The sequence below is a fragment of the Oryx dammah genome, unplaced genomic scaffold (genome assembly GCF_014754425.2).
Source record: "Oryx dammah isolate SB20612 unplaced genomic scaffold, SCBI_Odam_1.1 HiC_scaffold_4, whole genome shotgun sequence".
Classification (NCBI taxonomy): Eukaryota; Metazoa; Chordata; class Mammalia; order Artiodactyla; family Bovidae; genus Oryx; species Oryx dammah.
This window is the reverse complement of record NW_024070188.1, coordinates 13,648,060-13,670,844: the sequence shown is the minus strand read 5'-3', so window position 1 is coordinate 13,670,844 and position 22,785 is coordinate 13,648,060. Positions and strand designations below refer to the sequence as shown.

At 42.1% G+C, this 22,785-nt stretch overlaps 1 protein-coding gene across 4 annotated transcripts in view; it reads left to right on the top strand.

Annotated features, from left to right (window-relative positions):
- Nucleotides 1-14,386: 14,386 nt before the first annotated feature.
- Nucleotides 14,387-22,785, top strand: part of TPD52L1 (TPD52 like 1) — a 91,480-nt gene continuing 83,081 nt past the window's right edge. For 2 of the 4 annotated variants that reach the window (XM_040238996.1, XM_040238994.1), the window contains exon 1: nt 14,448-14,620. In XM_040238996.1, coding sequence (XP_040094930.1) covers nt 14,602-14,620 — 19 coding nt within the window. In that variant the 5' untranslated portion in view covers nt 14,448-14,601. Of the gene's footprint in view, nt 14,621-22,785 lie in introns of all 4 variants that reach the window. The other 2 variants (XM_040238998.1, XM_040238995.1) reach the window with 2 other exon arrangements.

Here is a 22,785-nt window from a genome sequence, read left to right as displayed (position 1 = left end):
CTGAATCTAGCTTAGTTGCTCAGTCATGTCTGACTCTTTGAGACCCCATGGACTGTAGCCCACCAGGCTCCTCTGTCCATGGGGATTCTCCAGACCAGAATACTGGAGTGGGTTGCCATGCCCTCCTACAGAACTTCCCAACCCAGGGATAGAACCCAGGTCTCCCGCATTGCAGGTGGGTTCTGTCCAGTCTGAGCCACCAGGGAAGCTCTGAATCACCCACAGTACATGGAGAAAACATAACACAGTCACTACATATGTCATGATTTAAACTATAATGGTGAAAAATAATTTTAGGACAGTACAAATTTGAAAGCAGTAATTTATGCCTGAAAAGAAAAAGACACTAATTAAATAAAGTAATGGAGCTTATTGGAAGGAATGACAAACCCTAAGAGATAAAAAGAAAGGACAGAAGAACAGGCTTCTTAGAATGTCAGAAAAATATTCCATGCCAAGAAATTAGTACAACAGTAAATATATCTGAGTAATAGAAAATAATCATGATGATGGAATAAAGGGTATACTAGAGGCTAAACAGTAACAAATTATAAAAAATTATTTCCTTTTTATTTGAATAATTATTTTGTGTACTTTAAAGTTTTCTTGGTGCTTTTGTGGAAAATGACAGATGGAGGTGGAATACTTTAGCTTATGAAATACAAATCAGCTGTGGCTCTTACTATCATGAGTTATCAAAGCCAGACTGTGTGTGAGTGTATGTATGTAGTGATTGGTAGTGTTTTGGCAAAAGTGAGTTAGAGATAGAAAGAGGTGGAATAAAAAAAAAATCTCTTAAGGTAGAAAGCAAAACTCCTTGAATATTTAAGAGGAATAAAAAGGGAGGAAAATATTTTCCAGAGGATATTGAATTATTCAAGCATGTTGATGGATCCTGTTTGCTTTCAAACTGATTGTATTAACCAGTATTTAGAGCAGTTGCTCTACTCATTTGACCGTTATGGGGAATAATTACTCATTTTCCTTATCGAACTGGTTTGAAATGTCACATTGTGTGAGAGTTCCTGCAGCTTGTCAGATTGTGTTAATTTTGTTCATTTTTCTAGTGAATGTTTTAAACTGTTGACCCAGCTCATGAATACAGCAGCCCTTTTCTTTCTCTTCTGAAAAAGACAGGTGATTGGGTAACAGACACCATTGGATATGCAGAAAATGAAGCATCCTGATATAGAGGTAAGTCAATAATTTTAAGAGAAAGTCAACATAATTTTTTCTTCTCTTCAAATTCTTCCATTGATATTATGTGACATTTATTTCAGGTGAATTTAATCAATTAAATTTTGTTTTTAATTTATATGTTCACTGATTATTCCCTAATACTATTATAGAATGAATTGTGGTTGTGATATTTTTAACTGTTCCAAGGAATAGAGGGAAAGAAAGTTGGAAACTAGGAGACAGTCTGGAGTCTATGTTAAGAACACAAGTTGAGGAATTTAATCTAGGTTCATAGTCCCGCTTCACAGTTCTTAGCTGTCTGACCTGAGCCAGTTTCTTTGTCTAAAAGATGGATGAAGATAATGCCTCTCTCCAAAGAGATTTTATGCATATGTGAACAATTATTTTATTGTTGTGGAACAGTCTAAAATTACATTGTTAATATTAATTTATACTATTACTTTGGGTTTTATTTTTCAAAATGAAAATTAAAACAAGAGCCTGATAGTATGAACGATTTGGTACTCTGGATTCTCCTTGGGTTCCATTAATTTATCCAACCTTATCTATAACAAATTCCCAGAATTAATCCCCCATTTCAACGTGGCTGGTCTTGTTGACCAAGCTTCCTAACTTCCATTTTCTCGAGATTCCAGCTGGATCATCCCTTCAAGGATGTCCTCACTCGTCCCAAACAAAACATCAAGCACAGGATCCTAATTCTCTTTTAAGGTATCTGCATATATATATATGATCATAACTTAGTGATATTAACCATTTGTAAAAACATGTTTGCTTTTTAACAACTGCCTCTTAAGTTATCTGGAAAATTGCCTTGTGGGAGAATGTCAGTCATCAATAGTTAGGAGTAATTTTTGGCAAAGAGCGGTATTGACGTGGTGAAGAATCTGCCTGACAATGCAGGAGATATCAGAGATGGAGATTCGATCCCTGGGTTGGGAAGCTCCCCTGGAGAAGAGAATGGCAATCCACTCCAGTATTCTTGCCTGGAGAATCCCATGGACAGAGGAGCCTGGAGGGCTATAGTCCATGGGGTCGCAAAGAGTCAGACACAACTGAAGTGACTTAGCATACAGCGCAGCATGAAATACTCTAAGTGGTTACCTGTCCCCTCTGCCCATTTATAAGCTCATCCTAGATCAGTAGGATAATACTTATATGTGTAGTCATTACTTCATCAAAGATCAGAAAATAAGGAAAACTAGGAATGAGAAAACCTTGCATTATTAAATTTGTATTTGGCAACTAAAAACCTCAAATCTCTAATTCTCATATGATAGACCAGAGATCCTAATACCATTGTACAATAAAAAATATAAATATCCTTAAACTATTAAAAATGTTAAATACACTTTTTAAATGAAGACAAAGGGCTAAAAAATAGTAGGGGACATATAAGGACAGGAGTGAATTATGAGATGTCTGGGGAAGTAAGCTACCTTGGAAGCATATGCAGATTCTTATTTCCATTCAGAGAGAAATTAAAAAAAAAAAAGTCTTCTAACTACAAAAAATGGGAAGCCAAATGGAAGAACAGTCTTCATAAAGTTTAGACTCAACAAAAAATACAAGGAACCTAGGAATAAATGTAACAAAGTTCAAAGCCTTTATTAAGAATATGATAAAGTTTAATGAAAAGATCAGTTTTCATTCCAATCCCGAGGAAAGGTAATGCCAAAGAATGTTCAAGCACAATTGTACTCATCTCACAAGCTAGCAAAGTAATGCTCAAAATTCTCCAAGCCAAGCTTCAACAGTGAGTGAACCATCAACTTCCAGAAGTTCAAGCTGGATTTAGAAAAGGCAGAGGAAGCAGAGATCAAATTGCCAACGTCTGCTGGATCATTGAAAAAGCACGAGAGTTCCAGAAAAATATCTATTTCTGCTTTATTGACTATGCCAAAGCCTTTGATTGTGTGGATCACAATAAACTACAGAAAATTATTAAAGAGATAGGAATATCAGACCACCTGACCTGCCTCTTGAGAAATTTGTATACAGGTGAGGAAGCAACAGTTAGAACTGGACATAGAACAACAGACTGTTTCCAAATAGGAGAAGGAGTACATCAAGGCTGTATATTGTCACCCTGCTTATTTAACTTATATACAGAGTACCTCATGTGAAATGCCAGGTTGGATGAAGCACAAGCTGGAATCAAGATTGCCAGGAGAAATATCAGTAACCTCAGATATGCAGATGACACCACCCTTATGGCAGAAATCGAAGAGGAACTAAAGAGCCTCTTGATGAAAGTGAAAGAGGAAAGTGAAAATGTTGGTTTAAAGCTCAACATTTAGAAAACTAAGATCATGGAATCCAGTCCCATCACTTCATGGCAATTAGATGGGGAAACAGTGAGAGACTTTATTTTCTTGAGCTCCAAAATCACTGCAGATGGTGACTGCAGCCTTGAAATTAAAAGACGCTTGCTCCTTGGAAGAAAAGACATGACCAACCTAGACAGCATATTAAAAAACAGAGGCATTACTTTGCCAACAAAAGTCCATCTAGTCAAAGCTATGGTTTTTCCGGTAGTCATGTATGGATGTGACAGTTGGACTATAAAGAAAGCTGAGCACTGAAGAATTGATGCTTTTGAATTGTGGTGTTGGAGAAGACTCTTGAGAGTTCCTTGGACTGCAAGGAGATCCAACCAGTCAATCCTAAAGGAAATCTTTCCTGAATATTCACTGGAAGGACTGATGCTGAAGCAGAAATTCCAATTCTTTGGCCATCTGATGCAAAGAACTGACTCATTGGAAAAGACCCTGATGCTGGGAAAGATTGATGGTGGGAGGAGAAGGGGACGACAGAGGGTGAGATGGCTGGATGGCATCACCAACTTGGTGGACATGAGTTTGATCAAGCTCCAGGAGTTGGTGATGGACAAGGAAGCTTGGCATGCTGCAATCCATGGGTTCACAAAGAGTCGGACACGACTGAGTGATTGAACTGGACTGAAAGCTTAATCGAAAGGTATTGAAAGACATAAATTAATGGAGTTGGTTACTATGGTCATGGATGGGAGATTCAAATTTCTTTAAATTTATCTAAGGTTCTATGATATTTTGATCAAAATTATAGTATCAGTTTTTATAGAATTTGTCTTGCTAATTCTAAAATGAATGTGAAAGAATAAAGAACTATGTATGGCCAAGACACATTTGAAGAAATACAAGCTAGAAGTTGTTCCTGAGCAGATTTGCAATATAAAATACTGTAAATTAAGATTCTGCAGTATTGTCCTAAAGATAGATACACTGATCAATGGGATGGAATAGATATTACAGAAATTAAACCACATACATATTGTTTAGTCTTGATAAAACCATTTCACAGGTTTTCACAGTAATTTTTTTAAAGGTTTGAAATGAACTCAGGACAAATCTGTATATATGAACAACAAAAGAAAATTTAAAGATTTTTAACATAAAATGTATTTGCTTGAATTTTGTAAATGTAAATACTTCCTAAGTTAATTATGACTTAATATTACATGGGGTATATTTGACTTGTGAATTTTTCCTGTACTATTTGCTTCATCAATAGGAAAGTTCCCCAGAGAAACAGATTTCTCTTCATTCATGAAGAAGACTTACTACAAAAAACAAGAACTCAGAGACAGCTCATGAAAATGTTTTTTCCTGAGCAATTTTCATATATGTTCATTTTCATTCAAATTGTTAAATACTGCAATATTAAATTAATAGAATATTTGAACAATTGAAGTTTATAGTACTTCTAAGACTTTTTCAATTCCAAAATAGTTCTTAATTACTTTGGGGTTTATTTTTTCTTCTTCCACAAATATGTTGGCACTACACAGTGTATATAAAATATACTGGGCTATATACAGTACTTTAAATCAATTTTAAATTGCTTTCTTCCATGTTATAGTTTGCAAAACCACAAGTTAATTCTACTCACTCATTCACATCCCTAGCAGAGTTAATTTGATTGAGTCTTAACTAAGACAAGCCTACCTACCAGGCCAGGTCCTTGAATTTGACATAAACTAGTATAACAGATGGGCTGCCCCTGTGGCTCAAGTGGTAAAGAATCTGCCTGCAGTGCAAGAGACTCAGGAGATACTGGTTTGATCCCTGGGTCAGGAAGATCCCTTGGAGGAGGAAATTGCAACGCAATCCAGTATTCTTGGAAAATTCCATGGACACAGCAGCCTGGTGGACTACAGTCCATAGACTCGCAAAGAGTCAGACATGACTAAGCACATATGCATCTCCAATGTAACAAAGGTTACTCTGACATGTTCTTATTGACCTACTGCAGTTTTCATGATCAATTTGTGTTGTCTATAACATTTACTTAAGACCCAGTTTAGATTATTTCAGGATGCCAAAGTCACTTTGAAGTTTAGAAAAGAGCGATCGTGATCATGAAACAATCCTTTGCCATTTTGCATTGTTGTCTGTGATCTATCCTATGGCCATAGACAACATATGTGGACTGTCATTAAGATTTTGCTGTGTGGCTCAGGAAACGCAAACAGGGGCTCTGTATCAACCTAGAGGGGTGGGATCGGGAGGGCTGAGGTTCAAAAGGGAGGGGGTATGCATACCTATGGCTGATTCATATTGAGGTTTGACAGAAAACAAAAAAATTCTGTAAAACAATTATCCTTCAATAAAAAATAATAATAAGATATCATCTAGATTTCTGCTAAACCAAATAAATGAGCCTCCTGGCTCCTGTAAAACTATCCCTCAGGACCTTATCAATAATCTCTGTGACGTTTTACTTAACCTTTCTCTAATTTTTCAATGTCATTTACAAACAATGAAGCCAGAAGTGTACATTGTGTTCGAAAAAGCATGGCCCATACCTGCCTTTCTGCTTTTGTTTTACAAGAATGGTATGGTCATATCCATTTATCTAGAGGTCAAACCCTGACAAAGACAGCCACTAACCACAAGAGCCATTTCACCAGCCACAAGCCATGCTGGAGCCTTTTGTAATGACATTGTGCTTTTCAATAAACAAATCAGAAATCCTCTAAGGAATGAGGGAAAAACACAGAGAATGAGAGAACTGACTGTGTAGTGGAGACCTTGTCTTTTCATCCTGTCCTTCTGTGCCTCTTTTGGAGCTTCCATGCTTTCATCACCCTGGCCATGTCCTGTGCTGGCCTAGCTCTAGTTGACAACACACTCCCTTTCTCTCTCTCCTTAGTGCTACTGAAAGAGTTGAACAGTTTTGGAAACACAACAAACACTAAGCAGAAACACATAACCAACAAGGACCTGCTGTATAACACATGGAACTCTGCTCAGTGTTATGAGACAGCTTGGATGGGAGGAGAGTTTGGAGGAGAACGGATACATGTGTATGTATGGCCAAGTCCCTTAGCTGTTCACCTGGAACTATCACAACATTGTTAATTGACTACACTCCAGTACAAAATAAAATGTTTCAAAAAAAACAAAACAAAACACTAAGCAGAGAAAAAACTACCCCCCAAACCCAAAAAACAAGAATATACAAACAGCCTGGAAATAGCCGACTTTGGCAAACTACAGGTTTTGAAGTCTGCTACTACTGCTGCTGCTAAGTTGCTTCAGTCGTGTCCGACTCTGTGCGACCCCATTGAAGGCCTCCCACCAGGCTCCTCTGACCCTGGGATTCTCCAGGCAAGAACACTGGAGTGGGTTGCCATTTCCTGCTCCAGTGCATGAAAGTGAAAAGTGAAAGTGAAGTCGCTCAGTCATGTCCAACTCTTAGCTACCCCATGGACTACAGCCCACCAGGCTCCTCTGTCCATGGGATTTTCCAGGCAAGAGTACTAGAGTGGGGTGCCATTGCCTTCTCCTTTGAAATCTAAGAAAACCAAATGAAAGAAAGTGAGAGTGAAAGTTGCTCAGTTGTGTCTGACTCTTTGTGACCCCATGGACTATACAGTCCATGGAATTCTCCAGGCCAGAATACTGGAATGGGTAGCCTTTCCCTTCTCCAGGGGATCTTCCCAACCCAGGGATCGAACCTAGGTCTCCAGCATTCTTTACCAGCTGAGCTATCAAGGAAGCCCAATGCTACCTCTCAAATGACTGGTGCAGGACTAGGCTTCTTTCTTGCCAGAGTCTCAGATTCTTTGTGTCCGATGGGCACGTTCCAACCTGAAGGCCCATATAAGTGATGCTTTCCCCATCCTCTTTGTTATATGTCTCCTAAGAAAAGAGGTTGGGCTAAGAATGCTGTCACTGGAAGGTCAAGTGTGTACCTGGGCAGAACTGATATGGACCCATTCGACCTCAAGGAAGAGCATGGACTTCTAGCACTTTCCTCGTGCAGGCGTACAGAGAAAAGCCACAGGGATCGTTCTGCCTCCTCTTACCCTCTCTCCTTAGGAACCAGGTAAAGCCCTTTTTAGTCCTTTTTTTGGACCATGGTGTCTGTTCAGGCAGCAGATAAAGAATGACTGATGAGAAGGGAAGAAAACGACAGGAAAGCTCCAGAGCAGCTATGTGTGGAAATGAAGGGCAAGAACCCCTTCTTGCTAGGCCCAGAGGTGTGTACGATTTAGTCATGTCCAACTCTTTGCAACCCTATGGACTATAGCCTGCCAAGCTCTTCTGTCCATGGGATTCTCCAGGAAAGAACACTGGAGTGGGTTGCCATGCCCTCCTCCAGGGGATCCTCCCGCCCCAGGGATCGAACCCACGTCTCTTCCATCTCCTGCACTGGCAGGCGGGCTCTTAACCACCAGCACCACCTGGGAAGCCTCCCTGTACTGTGGGGGCCTCCTTACCCACCCAGGGTAAGCATTTCTATTCATAATGACCTTCAAGAAATAAAGTCATGGCTCTTACCTGGAGGCAGCTTGGCCTGCCAGAAGACATTTGACAACAGGGAGACATTTTTGATTGCTCAAACTGAAGAGTTGCTACTAGTGTCTAGTAAACAAAGGTCAGGGAAGCTCCTACCCATCCTATGGCACAAGGAAGGATTAGCAAGTGAAAAATGGCAACAGGCCCTTCCCTGGCAGTCCACTGGTTAAGACTCTGCCTTCCATTGCGGGGGGCTGCAGGTTCGATCCCTGGCCAGGGAGCTAAGATCCTACATGCCTCGTGACCAAAAAACCAAAGCATAAAACAGAAGCAATATTGAAACAAATTCAATTAAAGACTTTAAAAATGGCAACAGTGTTGAGGTTAAGAAGACCTTAGAAAATTAATACATTTTAAATGTATTTTAGAGATTGCTATTTGAAAATGATTCTACATTTTAAAGCTTTAAAGTCTAAAGGAGTAAGTTTTAGTATTTGTGTGTACTAATCCTCAGGGTACAATTAAATAATATGCCTCTTTTCAGTGGGAAAAAAGCACCTTTATCCTCTAAATTCTTTGAACATCTATGCATAATTTATGACCCAGAGAAAACATTTAGAAATTTTGGAGGAACTTAGAAAAAGCAAAATCTGTACACTAGGATTTTTGTAAAGGATTTTATATAGTATGATCAATTTATTGAGGAGTTTTTGAGGGATAAACACATCTCATATGGGGTACAAGGGAATTCATTGATATTTTCCTACACCACTTGGAAGGATGGGAAATTCAAGGTGATACCCATTTTATCCTAACATTTCTCAAAACTACTTGGACATCAGAGTTTCCCAGGGGATTGTCAGGGCCAAGTCTTCCTTGCTCTGCTGGGAGGAGGGAAGGACAGGGTAAGAGGCACAGGCAGACCTAATCTAAGCTCTCCTTCAAACTTCTCTCCCTTCCCCAACTCCCCTGGAAGGAGGGACAGAAAATTCTTGCTTTGTCTGCTCACATTTCTTTTTCATTATACTCTGTTTACCCAGGTGGTGACTTTTTAACCTGAACACTCAAATTTTCATATCCTTTAAGTATTTTAAATTTTAGTTTCAAGCACAAGCTTTAGCATCAGATAGACTTAGGTTTAAATTGTGATTTAACCATATTTTAGGTATCTGTGCTTGATTTTACACTCTAGGAACAATGATAATTATTAGTAATAATTATAGTGAATATATGTCCATATGTGTGTGTATATATACACATATTAATATATTCATCTTCAGATACTGTGGACAGTTTCTAAAACAGTCATTCTCAATCTTGGAAGCATATCAATATTACCTAGAAAGCTTTCGATATTAGCTAGGGAGCTTTCAAATCTAAACGTCTGCAGAGTGGGAGCTAGGTGGTCAGAAATGTTTAAAAGCCCCTTCCCTGTGTTGTGAGGGTGTACCAGTGGGCTGGGAAACACTGCTCTAGCCCCAGAAGATAGGAGGGAAAGAACACATTAATTAATACTGCAGAGAACATCCTGCCACAAAACGCCACAAAATACTGAAACTCAGGCGCGGAGAGGCACAGAAACTTGCCTCCAGTTCACTTCAGTCATGTCAGACTCTTTGCGACCCCCTGGACTGAGCCCGCCAGGCTCCTCTGTCCATGGCATTCTCCAGGCAAAGATACTGGAGTGGGTTGCCATGTCCTCCTCCAGGATATCTTCCTGATCCAAGGACTGAACCCGCATCTTCTGCATTGCAGGTGGATTCTTTACCGCAGGGCCACTGGGGAAGCCCCCTCCAGTTACATAGCTAGTACTTTTCATCAAAAGGCATCAAAAGCATGTTCTAAATGACCCAATCAAAAAATGGGCCAAAGAACTAAACAGACATTTCTCCAAAGACATACAGATTGCTAACAAACACTGGAAAAGATGCTCAACATCACTCATTATCAGAGAAATGCAAATCAAAACCACAATGAGGTACCATTTTGTGCTGCTCAGAATGGCTGCTATCCAAAAGTCTACAAACAACAAATGCTGGGGAGGGTGTGGAGCAAAAGGGAACCCTCTTACACTGTTGATAAGAATGCAATCTAGTACAGCCACTATGGAGAACAGTGTAGAGATTCCTTAAAAATTTGGAAATAGAACTGCCATACGACCCAGCAATCCCACTGCTGGGCATACACACCGAGGAAACCAGAAGTGAAAGGGACACATGTATCCCAATGTTCATCGCAGCACTGTTTATAATAGCCGGGACATGGAATCAACCTAGATATCCACTGGCAGAAGAATGGATAAGAAAGTTATGGTACATATACACAATGGAATATTACTCAGCCATTAAAATGAATATATTTAAGTCAGTTCTAATGAGTTGGGTCAAACTGGAGCCTATTATACAGAGTGAAGTAAGTCAGAAAGAAAGTCACCAATACAGTATATTAATGCATATATATGGAGTTTAGAAAGATGGTAAAGTGAGGTCACTCAGTCATGTCTGACTCTTTTCGACCCCGTGGACTATAGCCTACCAGGCTCCTCAGTCCATGGAATTTTCCAGGCAAGAGTACTGGAGTGGGTTGCCATTTCCTTCTCCAGGGGATCTTCCTGACCCAGGGCTTGAATCCAGATCTCCCACATTGCTGGCAGAGACTTTACCCTCTGAGCCTGTAACAATGACCCTATATGCGAGACAGCAAAAGAGACACAGATGTAAAGAACAGACTTTTGGACTCTGTGGGAGAAGGTAAGGGTAGGATGATTTGAGAGAATAGCATTGAAACATGTATATTACCATATGTGAAATAGATGACCAGTCCAAGTTTGATGCATGAGACAGGCCACTCAAAACCGGTGCACTGGGACAACTCAGAGGGATGGGATGGGGAGGGAGGTCGGAGAGAGGTTCAGGATGGGGGACACATGTACACCCGTGGCTGGTTCATGTCAATGTACGGCAAAACCACCACAATATTGTAAAGTAATTAGCCTCCAACTAAAATAAATAAATTAATTTTAAAAAAAGCATGTTCTTCAGTGTATTAGTAAGGTCAGAGTGGCATAATTTATCTGTCCTTTCCTGTTTGTACCTCAAATTTCTCTGCTCTGCCCATCTCCCACGGGCTCCCTCAGCCCGGGTCTGAGTGTGTGCTGGGGAGTTTTAAGTGACCCAGGAACTTATTTAGGCAAGACTGGCGGCATACCATGCCTTTGTCCAGGTAAGATTCCCACTGCAACTCTATCTCTGAAGAAAGGTCAGTTGTGGAGGAGTGAACAGGTTTTCATTAACTTAACCAAACACACACCCATTGTTTTCCAGGTGGATTATCTACAGAGACAAAGAACACAAGGGTGAAGATGGCTGTTTTCCTTAGCTTTAAAGAAGTGAAGGAAATTCACCATCCTAAGTGCCAAGGAAAAGGAGGATGTAAACACAATCTCCTTTGACTAAACCATTAACCTGGTTAATTCCTCCATCCTTCAAGACTCAGCTGAGGCAAGCATCCTCAAAGAAACCTTCCTTTGTCTCCTCCCCCATCTGAGTTAGGAGAGCTCCCTTCTTTGCCCCGGTGCATACTTGGCTTAACTCTGCACTGCTTTACATTATATTTATATTATGTTATGTTTTTATTATACTGCACTGCTTTATAGAGCATCTGCCTTCTCATGAGTCCATGAACAACCTGGGTAAAAAGGGTCATGCCTCTTCCTGTCTCTTTAGTATCTAGCACAGTCCTTGGCACATAGAAGATCTTCAGTAGCTGTTTCTGAATCAATATCAATATTTCCTTATTATGAACAGTGATAGAAGACATCAAGAGGGCAGACCTTAACATTTTGTAAATCAGAAAAATGAGTCAGAGCTTAGAAGAAGTTTAGATGACTCAAGGTGGAAAGTCATTAACTATTTTTAGCTCCTTTTAACTGCTAGGAGTCAACTCTAACCTGTTGTTTAATCTCCAGGGTAGAGAGGACCGGAACAATGAAATAGGCTCTAAAAAGTGATTTAATCACCGATTCTGATTCATCCTTTGGTGCATCCTTGTTTGCTATCACCAGAAACCATTTAAAAGCCATGCTTGGCGTTCTATAGAGCCATTTTAATGGCAGTGATTACAAATCAGGGACCTCTTCAGTATAACAAGAAACACTGATATGTTTATACACGTTCCAGGCAATTATGAGTGTTCCTCTTTCAAGCAACAATATGTCTCTCTTAATGTTTATTAGACTATATTCTGAGAGTAACTATAGAAACTACTAGTTAGTTGTTTACTCAATAAATCATTTTATAGCTATGAATCTGTATAAGGCTCTTTAGCAGGCAATGAGAGGCTCAATATAAAGACCCACATTGGCAATGCAGGAGACCTAGGTTCAATCCCTGGGTCAGGAAGATTCCCTGGAGAAAGAAATGGCAACCCACTTGCCTAGAAAATTCCACTGACAGAGGAACCTGGTGGGCTACAGTCCATGGAGTCACAAAGAGTTGGACACGACTGAGTGACTAACACTTTCACACTTTCAATATGAGAGACCCACACTGGACCCTGACAGATTTTACCATCTAAGAGAGGACAAAAAAATAAAACCAACTGAGCAATACAGCAAATAATTCAAGACGAAAAGTAAGTAAAGACTACACTGTATTTTGCAGATGAAGATGGTATAGATGGGAGGAAAAGTTACCGAGACAGCTAAAGATCTGAGGAGGTGCGGCAGGAGCTGGTATTGACCATTGCCAGGTCAGGTCAGGTCAGGCTAGGAACAGAAATATAACTTTCTAGTCTTTTGTCTCAAAAATGTGACTGCTTCATCAACCTACAGGTACAGCCCATGGGCTTCAGATTAGAAAAATTATACAGTTGATGCTTTTTAGTGGCAGATTCTGTATCTGTGAATTTGTCTCCCTACGAAAATGTGTGATACCAGAATCAACAGAGCGCTTTCATGGTCCCTCCTGGATAAGGGCAGAGCCCTGAAAAAGTTAGGAGGACAGGTGTATACCTCCTAGCAAAGGAATCAAGAGGCTAACCTCCACCTTCTTTCAACCCTCAGATGGTACACAAGTGCCCTTTTCACAGACTACAGTGAAGGCTACTATGAAGGCTAGTTCTTCTACTTAAAAAGGCCTCCTCGCCTAGTTGGTGGTATAGTGGTGAACAGAGCTGCCTTCCAAGCAGACCTGGGTTCAATCCCCAGCCAATGCAGCAGGCTAATCTTTGGGGCTTCCCGGGTGGTGCTAATGGTAAAGAATCCACCTGCCAGTGCAGGAGACTAAGAGACATCGGTTCAATCCCTGGGTTGGGAAGATCCCCCGGAGAAGGGCATGGCAACCCACTGCCGTATTCTTGCCTGGAGAATCCCAAGGACGGAGGAACCTGATGGGCTAAGGTCCATAGGGTTGCAAAGCGTCTGACACAACTGAAGGGATACGCATGCACGCACCAAGCCTAGTGCTGAACAGCGGAGGGGTATCCTAAGTGTCTGAAGGCTGTCTGTGCCTTAGGGAGAAATGCAGATATTGAATAAGCTTCAGAAGTTCTGTTCAAGTTTCCTAAGTTAAATAAGCTTAATAGCGCTGTGGGCTGGGAGTGTTCAATATTAGTGAGTGAACAGTATGTATTAAATGAAACAGAAACACAGATCAAACAAAGTTATATACTAATCAGTTGACAAAAAAATATTGAGTCCAGAGGTTCAGAGGAACCTACCACTGTATTTACCAGAAGCAAGGATCCCTTATTGTAAAGCCCCCTTCCTTCCCCTCTTCAGGGCATTGGGCTCCTGTGCTGCAAGCCCATGGATCTTGCCATTGGTCAGCAACGGCATTCATAAGAAACTGTCCCATAAACACACACACACACACAAACATACTCTTTCATCTCCAGAATTCTGACACCAAGTGTCAACAGTGGTACTTTCTTCACCTAGGATATTGATTCCTAATCACTTCTTTTTGTTGATGATTGATACCCTTTTCCTTGATTTAACGTACACATAATTTTACCCTACATGCTCCGTTGGCATAGAGTCCAGAGCCACCGGACCACTTGAGTGTATAAGGGCCACTGTTTAATGATTTCTCAATATTCAGGTCTGTGAACCGGCAGACGATTCTGACGATTGAGACCTCGGTTGATTGGACCTCGGTGATATCCAAAAGAAAAAATGCTTTTATGTTTGTGGATTATTTCAATGAACTATAGAAAGTGGGTATCAATAAATGTATTTACAAAAAAAAAAAAGAGAGAGAGAGAGAGCAAATTGAAGGCAGCGCAGACCTCAAGCCGGCTTCAGACATCGCTGGGCGGAGCAGGCTCCCTGAGCCCGGAGCGCGCGCCCCCGGCCGGATGCCCGAATCGGCCGGCAGGTGGCGCCCAGCGGTGGGCTGCACCCCCGCGAGGTCTGGGCCAGGTAGACTGGAAGGGGCGGAGGTAACCGGGAGCGGGCAGCGGAGGCCGCCCCGCGGCCCCCACCCCCTCCACGCCGCGCTCGCTGCACGCGTGCGGGGAGAGGACGCGGCCAGCTGCGTTCCGAGATCCGGCACCGCCGCTGCTTCTCCGCCGGGCGCCGGGCGTCCCCGCCACTCTCAATCCGAAGTCGGCCACTATGGAGGCGCAGGCTCGAGGTGAGTGGTCGCCGATCGCCCCGAGGGTCGGGCCCTAGGGCTCCCAAAGGGCCTTTCCCCTCATCACCTAACTTTGCTCCCTGGCTGAGCGGATGGGTGACCTCATCCCATGGGTCCACCACTCTACTCCTCCCCGCGCCTGCGGGACAATTCCTGCTCCCCCAAACTCAGGATGTGCTGTGGGCTGGGGACCAGTGGAGAGGACCCTCGACAGGAAACGCGCTCCCGGATTGCTCCACTTTTTTCCCAGCCAGTCGCGCTCGCGCTTCGCACACCTCGCGGGCGCCCGCAGGACCTGTTGGGCAGGGTCCGGAGAACGCCTTTCGTCCCCTTCTCCCCGCGAGGAGTAGGGAGAGGCTGCGACGACTCCTGCCGTACACGGGGGGCTCGCGTCCTGCACCTCCCGAATCCCGAGCTGAGCGCAGCGCGCGCCGAGGTGCTGGCTCCGCGGAGACCCCGGGTCTCCCGGACACGCGAGGGGTTTGCAGCGCGGGCACCTGCCTTCCGAGGCCGAGGAGTGCGTTACCCGCCCGCTGATTTTCGCGGCTCGACACGAGCGTCCCGGTTTCCTTCGGTCGGGGGGCGACCTCTGCCTCCCTTGGCGCGCGGGGCCTTCGAGCTCCGAGCGTCGCTGGCTCCAGGAGCCCGAGAGGGTTTCACCGAGGGCAGCCTGGTGTCTTGAGGTCGCCAGCAGAGAAGGGTTAGGGAATCCCGATGGAGTCGTGCCAGAATGGAAGTAAATGGTATGTGTAAAGAAGCAGAGGTGGACGAATGTGGAGCGGGAGACTGGTGGGAAGTCTGACTCTATAGAGTCTCTCTTGGAAGCAATGCCGAGAAAGAATGAATGTGGAGTTCAGCATTTTTCAGGCTTTAGAACAATCATCACCACCTTTCTTCCACGGGAAATTCTATGTAGGCTTTTAAATCAAATAAGAGCCCCGTTTAAAAAATTAAAAAAAACAAAGAGGTTCATGACCCTATGTGCTCCCCGTTCAGGGGCCTAAGTGTCCTACATGAGAGCGACTTGGCAGATGCTGGGTCTGGAGTCACCCAACAGGTTTGGCTGCCAGGCTTACAATGGTCTGAACAGTACGAACTATCCTCATTCTTTCCATCAGCCAAGATCTTGTCCGTAAAGCTGCTGCTTCCAGTATTTTTCCTCCACTATCTATCTAAATAGGAAAGGAGAATTCAACCAAGGGTGGGGAATTTTTGTATGTGTGTTGTGTGCTCAGTCGTGTTGGCCCTTTTGCAACCCCATGAACTGTAGCCTACCAGGCTCCACTGTCCATGGAATTTTCCAGGCAAGATACTGGAGTGGGTTGCCATGCCCTCTTCCAGGGGAAATTTCCCAACTCAGGGATCAAACCTTCATGTCTTGTGTCTCCTGCACTGGCTGGCAGATTCTTTACCACTGTGCCTCCTGGGAAGCTCCTGGGGAGCTTCTTAGTCTAATTCAAAAGTTGAGATCAGGTTGGAGGCCTTCACTCCTAAACTGAAGCAGATCGGGACAGCTGGAGCTTTCCAACCTGGTTTGACAATGAGAATTATTTGCAGTTTTAAATACAGGCCCTGGCCCATTCCAGATCCAGCAAACTGGAATCTCTGGGGCCTGGGCATGGGTATATTTGAAAGCTTCCCAAGTGAATCTGTTATTCAGTGAGGTTGGAGAGAAAAACTACAGCAGGTAGGAAGCATTCATCAGATTGGACCCTCTGGTGTTACTGGTTTGCTTTACTTGTGAGATTTACTTAACAAACACTCCAGTGCTTTCCTTTGCCAAGCACTGTGCTAGGAGGAACAAACATGGCCTGGATCCCTGCTTTGTGAAATTTATAGTAGAGAAAGAGACGGATATTAACTTGAGAGTTATTTGATAACTAAACGGAAAAATTGCAACCATCTAAATGATAAGAAGAGGACCACAGGGTAGTGAGAGCCTGAAGGAAGCTCCCACCCTAGTAAGGTAATGAAGTTGCTCAGTCGTGTCCAACTCTCTGCAACCCCAAGGACTGTAGCCTACCAGACTCCTCCGTCCATGGGTTTTCCCAGGCAAGAATACTGGAGTGGGTTGCCAGTGAGAGCCTGAAGAAAGCTCCCAGCCTAGCAGGTGATAGTCAAACCAGCAGAGTTTGCTCACTGTGTCCCTGTTTCTGCTCTTTGTGCTTTACATGGGTTGACTCACTGCTTCACAGCAGTTCCATGAGCTAGGTAGTGTGGTCCTTCCCATTCTCCAGAAAGGAAACAAGCCAGATATGTAAATTCCTTATAACAACAAGTATATAATATTGCAGAGTGGATGCTGTAAAGGCCTACTCCCCACGGAAAGCCTACCACTTTCAGAACAGAACTAAAACTTGAGTCCCTACCTGCTCTTCCTCTCTTTGGCCCTTCTGCCTCTTTCCCCCTTCATGTGAAGCCCTCCCAGGGAGACTGGATTAGGGTGATGGTCAGCCAGGGGGGCAAAAGTGAATAGAGTTGAGAAATACTTGGGAAGAAAAAAAAATGGTAACTTGGATTGGCTGTGAAGGATGACTTTCAACTTTATAGTTTTACAATCTGGTGGATGATATTTGCCCCTTAAATTCTCATCTTCCCAGTACATTAAGTTCTCCATTTTCAGACTTTTTTTTTTTTTTTTTGGTCAGTTAAGCAGCAGACATATTAAGTTCTTTAAAAATGAAACGTTTCACAAAATGTTTATGGTTTTATTAAAGAGATCTTCTTTCTATTTGGTACATTTCTCTGGCTAAATAATTGCCTCTTAGATTCTAAGACAGTCCTGTAGTTTCCTAAACGTAAGCTTCTAACCTCAGCACTGTTTATTTTAGAGTTATCTAGAGTGGAGAAGGAAATGGCAACCCACTCCAGTGTTCTTGCCTGGAGAATCCCAGGGATGGGGGAGCCTGGTGGGCTGCCGTCTATGGAGTCGCATAGAGTCAGACACGACTGAAGTGACTTAGCAGCAGAGTGGGGACGGCTTCTCTTTCTGCCCCTTGATCTAGAGAAAAGCAAATATGAATGAGGTTAAGTGGTCAGTGCTATTGAGATGTCCTCAGGTACTTTATAGTACCTCTTCCTGGAGGAGGGCGTGGCAACCCTCTCCAGTATTCTGGCCTGGAGAATCCCATGGACAGAGGAGCCTGGGGGCTTCCAGTCCCTGGGGTTGCAAAGAGTCGGACAGGACTGAAGCGCCTCAGCACGCACTTTACAGTACAGATGCCATGGACTTCGTTTGTACACAGATCTCCATAAATGAGTCTTAGAAGTGGAATGCTGCTGTTAGGTTCTTTGACTTTGTAGAACAGATTACTTCCAACAGAACAGGAAGACATTCTGGGAAGTTGGCAGAAGGAAAAACACAGAAGTGGGGTTAGGGACAATTCCAGGAGGAGAGGCTGGAGAACTGTGTGCAGTGAGAGGCCCACAAGAGGCTACTGTTGCCAGTTGTTTTCCTGGTACTAGAGAATTTTGCTTTAATAAAGTTGATATGTTAGAGAGAGAGTTTATTTTGGAATGTAGCATTTTCCGGAAATATTTGGCAGTCCTTTAAAGAAGATTCCTGATCTTTTGGAACCACCTTTCATATTTCATTACTTTAGAAATTAACTTTTTGTCTTTCCCAATGTCTTGAATGTTACAAGGAAAAATTTCACTTAATACTTGTATGTATTCAGATTAATACTTGTATTAGCATCCTATGATTGCTGTAACTGTAGGGTAAGGGAGTTAGAGAAGGCGAGGTTCGGGAAAAGAATGAGACCAGCACTTTATAGAAACAGATCACCTTTAATGGGGCGAGAAGGGGCAGCAGTCAGATTAGTGAGCTGCTGCACTAACCCAAGAAAAGAGTAAGTATATATAGGCATATATGTGGAAGGCTACTGTCTTAAGGGGGCCTGTTCTTCTCCAAGGTTGTTCAGAGTAGTTCTGTCTTAAACGGCTGGGGCAAGGAATTCTGGATATTGGCCAGAGGCTGGACTGGCTGGGAGCTGGGCGTAATCAACCTTACTGTCCTTTTTTTTTCTTCTTCTTCTTCTTTGTTTTACATAGAATGGTGGGGAGGACCTGGAGGGGAGTTTTAACTCCAGGCTATTTTGAGCCCTGTAACTTTCCTTCAATAACAAATTACTACAAATATAGTGGCTTAAAACAACAGAAATGTATTCTCTCACAGTTCTGGAGGCTTGAAGTCCAAAATTACCATTGCTGGACCAGATTAAGATGTCAGCAAGGCTTCGATCTTTCTGGGTGCTCTCAGAAATACTTTTTCCTTGCCTCCTCCAACCACTGGCCACATCTCTTCAGCCTCTGCCCTTGTGGTCCCATTGCCTTCTCTTCCGTCAGGTCTCCCTCTGTTGCTCTTATAAGAATATTTGTGATATTTCATTTGGAGCTCACCTGGAGAGTCTAAGATAATCTTCCCATCCCAAGATTCTCTTCCCATAAAAGGTGATATTTACAGGCCCCAGGGACCAGGACCTGATATCTTTGGGGGCCAATATTCAGCCAATTATAGTAACTATCTTTTGTATTCAGACATTCTATTCAGGAGGATTCTCAGAAGTCCATGAATGACTTAAAGTAATAAATGTCAGATTAAGCCTGTTTGCAGATTCCATGAAAGTGAAATGTCATGTTTAGCTTTCGTTCCTCTTTGCTCACAGGACGTTTGTTTGGACTTGTCTTGTTCCAGGAAGAAGTCAGGGCACTTTATACAGACAAATGAAACACAGGAAGCTAATGTAAGTTAGATGAAAGAAAACAAACAGATAAGAACCAAAAATTAAGCAAAGAATGAACTCTAGAAAAAATAAATACAGTTGTATCCTTTTATTAATATTCCATGCAAACAAATTCTTGCTTTGTAAGCAAAGCATATTATTGTTTTTTGACAAAACAGTAAAATAATCCCTTCTCTCTCAAAGAGCAAGAGGTTTTAAGTCTCTTATATTGTAGGGATCAGATTACCCAAAGAAAAAGAAATCTGTTTTACACATTTCAGGCAGTACAATCATGAACCTCAAACTATGGAAGCTAGGTATTACACCTTTTGATTTATGACTTTTAAAAATATTATGAAGAGTATTCTCACTGTCTTCAAAGCTACTTTCTACTGTTTTACTTTCCCTCTAAATAAAAATCTTAAAGTCAGTAGTGATGTACATATAAGATAAAGTAAATCATTTGTAACAAATCATATACTGTTAGGCTTCCCTGATGGCTTAGTGGTAGAGAATCCACCTGCCAGTGTAGGAGATACAGGTTTGATCCCTGGACTGGAAAGATACCCTGGAGAAGGAAATGGCAACCCAGTATTGGAAATGGCGCTCCAGTATTCTTGCTGGGAAATCCCATGGACAGAGGAGCCTGGCAGCCTACTGGTCCGTCAGGTCACAAAAGAATCAGACACAACTTAACGATTAAACAGCAGCATGTACTGTTGTTGCAATTAAATTTTTTATAAAATGGAGTCACATGAATCATAGATACTACGTTGTTGTCGTTGTTGTTCAGTTGCTAAGTTGTGTCCAACTCTTTGTGACCCCATGGACTGCAGCATGCCAGGCTCCTCTGTCCTCCACTGTCTCTAGGAGTTGGCTCAAATTTGTGTCCATTGAGATGGTGATGCTATCTAACCATCTCATCCTCTGCCGCCCCCCTCTTCTTTTGCCTTCAGTCTTTTCTAGCATGAGGGTCTTTTCCAAGGAGTTGACTCTTCATATCAGGTGACCAAAGTATTGGAGCTTCAGCTTCAGCATCAGTCCTTCCAATGAATATTCAGGATTGATTTCCTTTAGGATTGACTGGTTTGATCTCTTTGCTGTCCAAGGAACTCTCAAGAGTTCTCTCCAGCACTACAGTTCAAAAGCATCGACTCTTTACTGCTCAGCCTTCTTTGTGGTCTAGCTTTATGGTTTTTATGGTCTAACTCTCATATCCATACATGACTGCTGAGAAAACCATAGCTTTGACCATATGGACTTTTATCAGCAAAGTGCTTTTTAACATGCTGTCTAGGTTTGTCATAGCTTTCCTTCCAAGGAGCAAACTTCTTTTAATTTCATGGCTGCAGTCACTGTCTGCAGTGATTTTGGAGCCCAGGAAAATAAAATCTGTCACAGTTTCCACTTTTCCCCCATCTATTTGCCATGAAGTGTTGGGACTGGAAACCATGATGTTAGTATCTTTAATGTTGAGTTTCAAGTCAGCTTTTTCACTCTCCTCTTTTACCCTCATCAAGAGGCTCTTTATTTCCTGTTCACTTTCTGCCATTAGAGTTGGTATCATCTGTATATCTGGTGTTGTTGACATTTCTCACGGCAGTCTTGATTCCAGCTTGTGATTCATCCAGCTCAGCACACTAGAAGCTATTTTGAATTGCATTCCCTAATATATGCCTTGTTTTCTTAATACTTTTTGGCAGGCAGAATTTGAGAAGTTGCTTCAAAAAACTTAGAAGTATGAGAGTCCATTTTTCTGGTCAATCATAAGATTTGCTACTTGGTGTTAATATGTTGTCTCATGTATTCTTCACAATACAACCTCTGAACTAAATCTGCATTTTTATACTATGGAACTGAGACTGAGCAGACTTGCTTACTTCCTCTAATTTACCAGCCAATGTGTGTGCTGCGTGGCTTAGTCATGTCCAACTCTTTGTGACACTGTGGACCATAGCGTGCCATGCTCCTCTGGGCATGAGATTTCCCAGGCAAGAATACTGGAGTGGGTTGCCATTTCCTTCTCCAGGGCATCTTCCCCAGCCAGCGATTGAACTCATGTCTACTACATTATAAGCAGATTCTTTACCCTTTGAGCCACCAGTGAAGCCTCAGGATAATAAATAAGTACTTTAGCAACTATCCTTTAAAATATGTAAATCATCTATACTTCAAAACTGGCAATTGGAGGAAAGAGGGTGGCAGCCCCAGTTACCAGCCTGCCTTGCTTTCCATGTACGTGAATGTTCGTCATTACTGCAGTTCTGGAATGTCCCCAGCAACACTTTGAAGCCACTTCCTAAACTGACTCAGGATGCCGTTAAGAACACATGCAGGATGACCCTAAACTGTGGATTTTCAAGCTTGTCATTCTACTTGTCATTGAATGTTTATGAAATGAAGTGTAATTTGTTTAAAATCTATGCATTAAATTAAGAATCATTATTAATGCACCAGGGAAGGCAGTAGAATATTTTAATGAATTTGAGTTGGCTAAAAGAAAGCTTTGGGTCCTCAAGGAAAGATGAATTTTAAATAGTTTCTCACAGTGTGAGTCGTTTATAAATGTTGCATTTTGATGCAGAGCATGTGAAAGTCCCAGAATAAAACCACAATCTCCAAGAATACCCCTTTATCGCCAACCTATTACTTCTTCCTCAGAAGAGAAAAATCTGATGCTTGGCTATTTGTGTTATAGCCAAATGATATACCACATACCTAAAAATTGTGTCTATATGTTACCTTTCATCTCCAGACTTATATCTAGTTATTTTCAGCTTACACAAATTACATTTTCTCTGACGTATATCTAAAATGCAGAATCCACCAAGCCCTTGGAAACTACAAAATGCAATTTTCTTATGATTAGACACTTCTTTTGTCAATCAATAGCAAGAGCAGCTTGTCAAGGATCCTGGAAACAGAACTGATTCATTCAGAAGAAAATGATAACTACGGCGACAATGAGAGGGGTCTCTTCAGATTTCTCTATTTCAGAGTCTCTGACTGTTGGATATTTTTTGTTTGTTTTCCCCTGATTTCCACCCTCTGTATGTGAACGAGCTGAGAGTAGCGATAATGAGAACAGTAAATAGTCTATAGATATTGCCAACATTTGGGATTTCAGAATTCATGTAGGATTCATTTCTACATGAAGACATCATGGAAAGATGGTTCCCTTACTTAAGAGTTGAGACAAGTCAGGAGGAAATTGAAGTCTTTGATCCTCATTATTCTTCTTTTGATACCCCAGGATCCATCTTCTTGCTTTCTGCAAAGTTTATTTCAAATGATGGAAAGGTTCTTATAAGCACTCACCCATTTCTCCTAATTTACACATTCCATGAAGGACATTACTGGCAAGGAAAATGTCTGTTTATTGTGGACTTACTGTGTGCTGGACCTGGTTCCAATTGTTTATATGAGATGTTCCATCAGATT